Consider the following 10,134-nt stretch of genomic DNA (forward strand, 5'->3'; position numbering starts at 1 on the left):
ATAAGAATTGATTCATTTAGCATTTATTGATATCATTAAGTAAATTGTGGCTAGATACAAGCGAATTGGTGGTAGAATCAAGAGGTAAAGCCGTAGTTGAGGCTTGAATTGTGTTCGTGGCATTGAGGTAAGTGTTTGGTCTAACCTTAGCTTGAGGAAATAAGTATTGTGCTTTATTTGCTATGTGCTAATGTAGTGTACGATGTATAGGTGTGGTGACGAGTATCTATACGTCATTGTCAAACATGTCCGTGAGTCCTAAATTGTAATCGTTGTGATCTTAATAAGTACAACAAATGCCTAAGTTGTTTATTCCCCGTGTTGGGCAAGAATCATGATTTGTTCTCGTGGTATTTGCTTATTGTTGAGTATTGGTTCTAGTTGAGGTTTCGTTTGTGAAGTTAAATGTTGGTACAAGTTTGGTTATAGCTGATTCCCTTGCCGGGACGTATTTAATTCATACTGTTGGTCTCTTGTCGAGATGTGTTTATTCTTATTGTTGGTTCCCTTGCCGGGATAGTATTGTTTCCTTATTGTTCCCTTGCCGGAATTCTTTTGTGATTGGTGTTGAATTGTATATTGGGATCGGGTTACACGCTGCAACAATATTATATGGGATCGGGTTGCACGCCGCAACATGGAGTAATAAGGGAGGATAAGAGGGGTCGGGTTGCACGCCGCAATAGTGATATATGATTTGGATCGGATTGCGCGCCGCAACAGATTTATATTATTTGGATCAGGTTGCGCGCCGCAACAATAAATAATGAAAGTGGATATTGATTGTTACTTTTTTCTTATTCTTACTGATGCTGACTTTAAAATGTTCTTTATGTTTTTTCCTGAGTTACTGTTAGTACTGGATATTTCCCCGCAACATGTTTCCTCCTCCCATCTTTAATTACTAGTTTCCGTTATTATTACTTGTCATTTATGCTTTAAACTGTGCAGGTTTATTTAGTAGTCTTGTCCTAGTCTCGTCACTATTTCGCCGAGGTTAAGCTCGACACTTACCAGCTCATAGGGTCAGTTGTGCTGATACTATACTCTGCACTGTGTATTCACTACCACTAGCATGTTCATATTCTTTCAAAAATAAATATGTATTAATAAATCTCATGTTGTCACAATCACATCATGAATGGACCATAATCATCTATATGTGCTTTACAAAATTTCATGTCAAATCGATGACAAACATGACTTTTACAGAGTGAAGGATTATTTTGAGAATCCTTATTATTCTCATTATCACAATGATGACGATTATAATTTCGTCTATTACCACGTCCACATCCATTGATACCTTCATAGTAATAATTTTGTCTTCTTTCAGACTTATCACATATTGCTACCACCTTCTCTTAAGGGAATGAGAATGAAGCAAATTCAATGGGACGAGTTTTCACTTCTTGTGCTCACGATCATACATGACTTTAATCATGGCAAGACATAGAAATTTTACCACTTCGAGTGGTTATAATTTCTTACTAACTACATAATTGTTATAATAAAAATTTATTTTCTTTGTTTGTATTTAAAATCAAATTATAGAATAAAAGAGAAAAATAGCGTAAAATACATACCTTAAATCCAGAATTTAATCACGAAGGAAGTTCATGGAACAATTGACAATTATTATGCCCAATCCCAAAGCTTTTACTCAATTGGTTAGAGTTTCGTGCTGATAACATGTAATAAACAATAAAAGAAGAAGAGTATTACAGAGAAAAATATGGATAGAGAATTCTTATTGAATTTTGGGATCAATTACACTGGAATAGAACCCCTCTATTTATAGGGAAAAATTAACTTAGCAACCAAGTAACAAGCCCTAAGATCTTTCTAAAATATTGACATTCACGTTAAACAGAATTATATTTATAACGGTATAACGATTAAAAAAAAGTAAACCGGAAATATGACTAGTTATGTGAGTAAGAAGTAAGAACCAAAGGAAAAAAGAAAAAAGAACCATTTGCATAAAAACCCTGATAGCTATACCATAAACCCTACAGTCCAAAAGTCTTTTCTCAATACCTTACTTTTGCATTTCCCAAATGGCCACTCTTACCAGATCGATCCGCCGTACTTTCTCCACTGCTGCTACAACAACCTCATTATCTCCAATCAGAGCCATCTCCGATGACTTATACAAAGAGCGCAACCTCAAAAGACTCGTCGAAAAATTCAAACAGTATTCAGATGTCAACCGTTTCCGCACCAAAAACGGCATTTACGAGTCTACAGTTCAGCGATTAGCCTCAGCCAAAAAGTTCAAATGGATCGAAGAAATCCTCGAACACCAAAAGCAATACAAATCCGACATTTCCAAAGAGAGTTTCGCTGCAAGGCTTGTTAGTTTGTACGGAAAATGTGGGTTGTTTGAGAATGCCCAGAAAGTGTTTGATGAAATGCCTGACAGAAATTGTAAGCAAACTTTGAAATCCGTTAATGCCCTTTTAGGGGCTTCTGTCAATTCGAAGAAATATGACAAACTTGAGACTTTGTTCAAGGAATTGCCTGAAAAACTTAAGGTGAAGCCCGATGTAGTCACGTATAATATTATGATAAAGGGGTTGTGTGATAAAGGGGCATTGGATAAAGCAGCTGCTTTGATTGATGAGATTGAAAAGAACGGGTTAAATCCTGATTTGGTTACATTTAATACCATACTTGGTGCATTTTATTCAACTGGTAAGTTTGACGCCGGTGAGAAAGTGTGGAAATTAATGGTTAGCAAGAATGTTACTCCGGATATTAGAAGTTACAATGCTAAGTTGGTTGGATTGATTAATAATAGCAAAGTCTCGGAGGCGGCCAAGCTTGTTGGTGAACTGGGAAGTTTTGAGTTAAAGCCTGATGTGTTTACTTATGGCACTTTGATTAGAGGATATTGTGATATGGGTAATTTGGAGGAGGCTAAAAAGTGGTACTTAGAATTGGTGAAGAGTGGATCTTCTCCAAACAAGGTGATATTTGGAAGTGTCATTACGGCTGCTTGTGAAAAGGGTGATTTTGATTGGGCTTTTGAGTTGTGCAAAGACGTTTTTAAAAAGAAGTGTCATGTTGATGCGGAGTTGTTGCAAGGAGTGGTCGATGGAATGGTGAAATCGTCAAGGATTTGGGAAGCTAAGGAGGTTGTGCGTTTGGGAAAGTCAAATGACTACCATCTTTATAAGCTCAAACTGCCTTCAGATGACTAAGGAACCAGCAGCTGGTTGCTTAGCATTTTGGATGCTGATTTTGGTACGTTAACCTCGTGTAAGAACTTGATTTGATGGTTGTTTCATATCTGTTAGTTATGAGATACATTGTTATTTTGGATGTCAAATGAATTTATAATTTGCTCGGCCTTTTATGCACGAGTTTTCCAGTCTTAACGGCTTCACTTCATGGTGGTTTAATGGTAGAAGGCTTCCAGTTAAAAATGACCCTCTCTAGTACCTTTTAGGCTTTTGTATAGATATCTTGGTTGTATATCTTCTCAGTTAAGAAATTAGTAGCTTACTCTTTAGTAGCTTTTTGTACTCCATTCTGGACACGCCTTTCGTAATTGCTAGAGAAATTCTGATAGTGTTGTTACATGCTAATATCATAGTTTGCATTATATTCAATTAATTCTCATTAAAACTTATTTCAACAAGTACACTGAATCAACAATAAAAAAAACTGCGTTACAGCATCCAGTATCATATTTTATAGCTTTTTCAATTGTGCTAATTATAAGCCTTTCTCCAAGAGTCATATCTCAACAATCAGCTATTGCGAGAGTCATTCTTCATTTTCCAAAGGATTCAGCCTATAAATCATAATTTAGGGAATAGAATACACAATGAAGAGCATACTAGAAAATATGATACTGGATGCTGTAACGCAGTTTTTTTTATTGTTGATTCAGTGTACTTGTTGAAATAAGTTTTAATGAGAATTAATTGAATATAATGCAAACTATGATATTAGCATGTAACAACACTATCAGAATTTCTCTAGCAATTACGAAAGGCGTGTCCAGAATGGAGTACAAAAAGCTACTAAAGAGTAAGCTACTAATTTCTTAACTGAGAAGATATACTTCTCAGTTAAGAAATTAGTAGCTTACTCTTTAGTAGCTTTTTGTACTCCATTCTGGACACGCCTTTCGTAATTGCTAGAGAAATTCTGATAGTGTTGTTACATGCTAATATCATAGTTTGCATTATATTCAATTAATTCTCATTAAAACTTATTTCAACAAGTACACTGAATCAACAATAAAAAAAACTGCGTTACAGCATCCAGTATCATATTTTATAGCTTTTTCAATTGTGCTAATTATAAGCCTTTCTCCAAGAGTCATATCTCAACAATCAGCTATTGCGAGAGTCATTCTTCATTTTCCAAAGGATTCAGCCTATAAATCATAATTTAGGGAATAGAATACACAATGAAGAGCATACTAGAAAATGAGTAAAAGAATTTGTAACCGAGAAGAAGAGACGTATAAGTAGCAGAAAAGAGGACCCACAAGAAGGAGAAAATGTCATCATGGATATAGAAAAAAGAAGAAAATATAAATCAAATGAATAGTAGAAAAGTTGTTGCAAAGTAACTGTTCTCAGACAACAAAAGGCTATTTTTTCTCCTCCTTTTTGTCAACGTGTCATCTTTTAATGTTAGATTTGTAGAAGCAACTGATATCACTTGGATTGCATTGCACCTCATTGTTCCAAGTTGAGCTTCTTCGGAGTTGCATTGACTCACTGATCAGATGCGATAACATTTAGAGCAATAAGTTTCTATAACCTTCCTCCAATAGCAAGATAAATGACTATGACACAATATAGATGCATTTCTCCTGTACTGTGGGAACCCTGGAAATATTAACCCATAGATTTCGTAATCAGCTTGGAGATGGTTACATATTGGTGTGGTTAATGATTCAAAGATGCTTAAACTGATTATATATTTGTTGTCATTAATATCCTAAGATGGGTACATTTTACTCTATAGCAAGGATATTCCATGCCTATAACGATCTGGCAACTAGAACTATTTCTCAGATATAGACGTAAATTATACAGGCTACTTTTGGTGTAATCTCATAAGGATGATAAACATATATATAAAAGTTCTTATGTACATGCAAGAAAATGTATCTTATATATAAAATATGTTGCTTCACAAAAAAAAAATACATGTAAGAAAATGGTCAGAGAGAGCTGTCACTAAGGGTATAGGTGATCTATTAAGACCCTTAACAGAATATAGTCATATACTTTCGCACACAAGTATCAACGACAAAAGAAAATGGTGTTTGCATCTTTGTGATTGAAATTCCTTTCAATTTCCTTTAACGTGCTATCAGCTATTTCGAGTTTAGCCTCACCAAAGATCTAATCTCTTTGCCTCTTGTGCCATTTCAAATACTTGAAGAAGAATACTCTTTAGTTAGTGGAACATTTCGTGGCCTACTTACTGTCAACTGCTTAACAAGATATAATGGTTTTGTTTTTGGGATAAGTATTAATAACTAATAAAAGTGTCATGAAATTTAGGCGCAAGTTTGCTATATTATGTGCAAGAGTCATGTCAAGGCCTCAAAACTTATCTAAGGATACAGGGAAGAAGTTGTCAATATCTAAACTCTTCCCGGAACTATGCACTAGGAAGCGTTGCTCACTGTGTTATTCTTTAAGTATAACATGATACTAAACAACAAACAAAGGAAGTCGATTTCCAACAAGAAAGTGCAAGAATAACTGTACCTGAGTATGAGTGCACTCAGATAGTCATTAGCAGGAAATATGTTGCTTCTGTTTCTGATTAGTTAATCCTAATTTGATCAGTGTCACTGTGTCAGTATCAAAATGTTCCCAGACTTTAGTATAGTGGTAAGAGCGCAACATGTGATATGTGGTAGGTGCACGTCATGGGTTCAAATCCTGTCGCAGACAAATGCCTAGTGTTTAAGTGGAGAAGGGTAGAGAAGGTGCGCCCATTGTTCACCGGGTTCCGAACTGTGCGACACTGACCCTCGAGGATTACTCGGTTTTGAAAAAAGTGCCAGTATCAAAATATTAGGTTGTTTTGCTCTTCAACTGAATCTATTGCTCCCTGGGGAAGTTCTGATGAATTGGATCTGGTTTACACTGCCAATGGAATTTAAAAATATAAAAGGGTAGAAAACATCAAGTGATTGGTGCTAAATAGTTCTTCCTTAACTTGAAAGCTGTATGCACATTTTGAATTGGAACAAAGTCTTTTTATATTAGGTTTGAATTAAATCTTTCAATATCATATTTTACAAGTGATTTTATTGCCATTTAGGATTATACCAGATTAATGAGTCAATTTAGGGTCAATTCAGATATCAACTAAGTCTCTAATTATCAGACAAATGCAGACTTGTGGACATCGAAATGCAATAATCTATACTCTATAGTATAGCCGTATTTATAGTGTGACTCATTATTATGTGTGGCTATACAAGATCACCTCCTCTGTTAAGTTACAAAGGGTTCTTATTCATTTATCAATCATTAAGCAAGGAAGATTTTTTGATTAATCTTAATGAACGTTATTTCAATTATTTTTTTCTTTTCATATTTTTTTGAAAGAATTAGTACTAAATGTACATTTGACACGACCAAAAGAAGAGAACATTTCAAAATTAGTTTCCTGTTATGTAATAAATCATGTGTAGTCCCTGAAAATTCGTTGAAGAGAAGGTTCTCCACTTAAAACAGTAATTCTTGAATGATTGTTTGAGATGACAGAACAGCAACTAGAGTTATTTTATTTTTAAAATATTTCTTCTTTAAGTATTACATGCAATCTTGTTTCTTCAAAGCAAATGCTAACAGAAGAGTGCCGGCTTGCCGCTCTTTGGCACAAATGCACAATATTAACTGAACTATTCAGTTCTTTAGTAACCCCTTATCTTTAAAACAAGCAAGACATTGATCATAAATCTCTTCAATCCCATACTTAAAATTGAATCCCTCTTTGATGAGCTTTTCTGACGAGATGATCAACTTGGCCTTGGAGGGGAAATCCCCGAAACTGCAATAGATCAATCAGATATATGTCAGTATCCAAACTTTTAAGCCATAAAGATAATGCTGTCTATGAATATAAAATGGAATAGAGTAAAAAAGGAAAATGTCGCCTCCAAGGAGCGAAAGAACCAAGTATTCTGTGGTGATGTCAGAATTTGCACTTATTTGTATCTATTTAGTGATCAGTCCGCTAGTTTCTTTGCTCCCACTCAGTCTTCCTTTTCTATTTTCTTCCAATAGTTCGACCTATCCATACCTAAATCCTGCTCTTTTACTCCTATGGTTTGCTAAATAGTTGCATGTCGTTGTCTCTAGACCCTGATCTTTGATGCACCTATACGCTGTTAGTGGCAATTCTAACAAAAAGTGAATAGGAAGCGTAATTTTACAAGGAAACATTTGCATTTGTTCTTGAAAAGCTACTTTTATATCATCCCAAGTGTGAACAATTGTTGCTTAATATTGGTAACATTACTTACTCTGTAGGAACATCCGAAGTTGGATATCTTTTCTTCAAGAAATTTGCTAGCTCCGGAACACTGGTGTTGATGGCAGAACAAATGTATCGTCCGGAAGCTGATTCTTTCTCAGCAACAAAAATATGGGCGCGACAAACATCCTCCGCATGTGTAATAGATATTGAACCTGATAACATCTGCATGCCCTTCAAGTTACTTATAAGGAATTCATTCCCTGTCAAAAAATTGCAAATTTAAGGTCAGATTCTCTGAGCTATATTCATTTGCAATTTTACTAAGAAAAATTAAATTCAGAATGAACATTAGTTAAATTATATATATTGCTCATATTTTATTGAGACCTGTGATCAAGGACATGGAAAGATTAACACTGCTTGGAGTTTCTGGAGTAAGATAAGGACCAGCCATGAGAGATGGAATTACTGTGATTAGTTTAATATTGTTCTCCTCAGCAAATTTCCAAGCTTCTTTCTCAGCTAATGTTTTAGAGACAGGGTATCCCTGCATAGTAGAAAAAGAACTTTTAATCATCTTCCAATTCATGTAGATCTTCCGTAACCCATAATGTTAAAGGACATAATTAAGTACATAAAAGTCTACACTCAGTATTGGAAACGTCCTTAGGTCTTTGATTCATTCCTTGGCAGCTACCTTAATTCGAGGATCAAGCTTACCAGAATGCTTCAATTGAAGTAGTTGATCCAACGAGTAATGACCTTTACTAGTGCTTCTTCCCGGACAGTTTAACTTTTGGATGTGGTCGCCACATAATTCAATATGGTCGCAGAGTGTATGGAGGTTCTAGATTCAAAGAGCAATTTCCATGTTTGACCAGTAACAGAAAGAATCAGGCTCGCATGTAAGGTTACATGTTAAGGACATACTTAAGTAACAAATTTAACCTCTTAAATGAAGTGGTTACACAATTCATGTTATAACTTTCATATAAGTTAGTTTATCAGTTAATCACATATGATTTTAATAATAATATTGTGAAATTACCCAAGTTGGTGGCTTTGTGGAAGTCAAAAACTCGACGTCGGTCCAATTAGACTCATCCACGACGAGGCCTGTGCCATTAAGCTGGTTGATAGTCACAGCTGCAGCTGATGAGGTCAAAACGACACGCTTAATTGTGTTTGATTTAGCACATGCTTTTAGAACATTTAGAACTCCTTGTATTGCTGGTTTGATCATATCATTCTGTCAACAAAAAGGAACGACGATTAGCATAGTCTGAATCCACATTTTAGAGTATAGAGTTCACCATAAGGGTGATCTTATTATATGTATGCATTTTGAATTTTTTTTTAATATATCTATATATAGGTCAGTAGTTGTCTATTGGAAATAACTTCTCTATCTCCAAGGTCGGGGTAAGGTCTGGTTACACACTATCCTCTCCAGACCCCACTATGTGAGATTAAATTGAGTATATGTTGTTGTGTATATAGGTCACAGATTCGAGCTATGAAAGCAACCACTAATGATTCCATTAGGGTAGACAGTCTACATCATACCCCTTAGGGTGCGGCCCTTCCTCGGAGGCCTGCATGAACATGAGATGCTTTGTACACCAGGCTACCTTTTTTATAGTTCGAGTCTAAAGCAACTGGTTCAATATAACTCATAGAACCCGGCCCTCAATCTACCTATGCCGATTAGATGTTATTGAAAGGCTAAGAGTTCTTGGTATAATTGTATACCTTTGGATCTTGAGAAGCAAAATTAATTGGTGTTGCAACATGGAAGACAATGTCACAGCCAGCAATAGGTGCATCAAAGCTTGTTTCATCAGTTAAATCAGCTTGGAAAATTCTCAATTTTCCCAAACTATGTAATGCTAAGAGGTGAGAGATCTTCTTTTGATTTCCTATAAGAAATTAAACAATATTAAAGAATTTTTAGACTACTAGATCATTGGAAAAAATAATGTGTAACTCTGAACATAAGGTGAACTAGTTTTCTAAAAAATAAAGCAGACAACATGTTAGAACAAGATAAATATATTGTTAGAGTAAATATTCTTTACGCTATCAGTGTTTATAAGTTAAATTTAAAAACTAACCGGAGTCCCGGACTGTTGTATTAACAATGTACCCTTTCTCAAGCAAAAGCTTGACAAGCAAAGATGCCATAAAACCAGTGCCACCAATTACACAAGCTGCCATGGATTCTTAATGTTTTTAAAGTCAGACTTTAAAACCTTATAGAAACAAATTACTGAGAACACTCAAATGTTAATACTCTAGTATCAGATTAATGAAAGTCTGCTGTCTAAATATTTGGATGCATCGTTTTATATCACTAAGATCATCAGGTTAAGAGGTAGACGGGCACGTGATGCCACCAAAATGTCAAACGTCGAAGTTCAAAGCACGGTCTATAGAAAGAAAAAAAAAACAATATAGTAATAATGTAATAGAGGAAAAGACAAATACACATGAAATATTACTATAAAATACCTAAAAAGAAACAGCAGTCTGGTGCACAAAACATATCTTGTATCAACGCAGGGTCAGAGAAAGGACCGCATCCTTAGGAATATATATGATATTGACAACCTACCTAATGCAAACATTAGTAACTACTTTCATGACTGAAATTCGTGATTT

The 10,134-nt window shown here is 35.1% G+C and overlaps 2 protein-coding genes across 3 annotated transcripts; one reads left to right on the plus strand and one right to left on the minus strand.

The window, feature by feature from the left end:
- Window positions 1-1,974: 1,974 nt before the first annotated feature.
- Window positions 1,975-8,449, plus strand: LOC107770670 (uncharacterized). Of its 2 annotated transcripts, XR_012704501.1 has the most exons (3): window positions 1,975-3,249; window positions 7,527-7,757; window positions 8,167-8,449. XR_012704501.1 is itself a non-coding variant. In XM_075242236.1 (2 exons), the coding sequence occupies exon 1, from the start codon at window positions 2,061-2,063 to the stop codon at window positions 3,204-3,206; it is 1,146 nt and encodes a 381-aa protein (XP_075098337.1). In that variant the 5' UTR covers window positions 1,975-2,060; the 3' UTR covers window positions 3,207-3,249; window positions 7,527-7,969. The 2 variants fall into 2 exon arrangements, 1 of the variants encoding a protein (XP_075098337.1); XM_075242236.1 differs by lacking the exon at window positions 8,167-8,449 and having other exon boundaries at window positions 7,527-7,969.
- On the minus strand, window positions 6,753-9,801 carry LOC107770662 (anthocyanidin reductase ((2S)-flavan-3-ol-forming)-like). Its single transcript, XM_016589997.2, has 6 exons — window positions 9,588-9,801; window positions 9,226-9,392; window positions 8,522-8,722; window positions 7,861-8,020; window positions 7,520-7,733; window positions 6,753-7,044 (listed from the first exon to the last, which is right to left on the minus strand). Exons 1-6 carry the CDS (start codon window positions 9,688-9,690, stop codon window positions 6,900-6,902), a joined length of 990 nt encoding a protein of 329 aa, XP_016445483.1. The 5' UTR covers window positions 9,691-9,801; the 3' UTR covers window positions 6,753-6,899.
- Window positions 9,802-10,134: the final 333 nt, after the last annotated feature.

The sequence above is a fragment of the Nicotiana tabacum genome, chromosome 21 (assembly GCF_000715075.1).
Source record: "Nicotiana tabacum cultivar K326 chromosome 21, ASM71507v2, whole genome shotgun sequence".
In the NCBI taxonomy this organism is placed as follows: domain Eukaryota; kingdom Viridiplantae; phylum Streptophyta; class Magnoliopsida; order Solanales; family Solanaceae; genus Nicotiana; species Nicotiana tabacum.

What these genes read in the sequence shown, in the direction of transcription:
- LOC107770670 (XM_075242236.1), top strand. Translation starts at nt 2,061, where the DNA reads ATGGCCACTCTTACCAGATCGATCCGCCGTACTTTCTCCACTGCTGCT.
- LOC107770662 (XM_016589997.2), bottom strand. Translation starts at nt 9,690, where the DNA reads ATGGCAGCTTGTGTAATTGGTGGCACTGGTTTTATGGCATCTTTGCTT. An exon ending in TTGCTTCTCAAGATCCAAAG is followed by an intron (nt 8,723 to 9,225) that starts GTATACAATTAT and finishes TTTTGTTGACAG; the next exon opens with AATGATATGATCAAACCAGC. An exon ending in TTCCATGTCCTTGATCACAG is followed by an intron (nt 7,734 to 7,860) that starts GTCTCAATAAAA and finishes ATTTTTTGACAG; the next exon opens with GGAATGAATTCCTTATAAGT.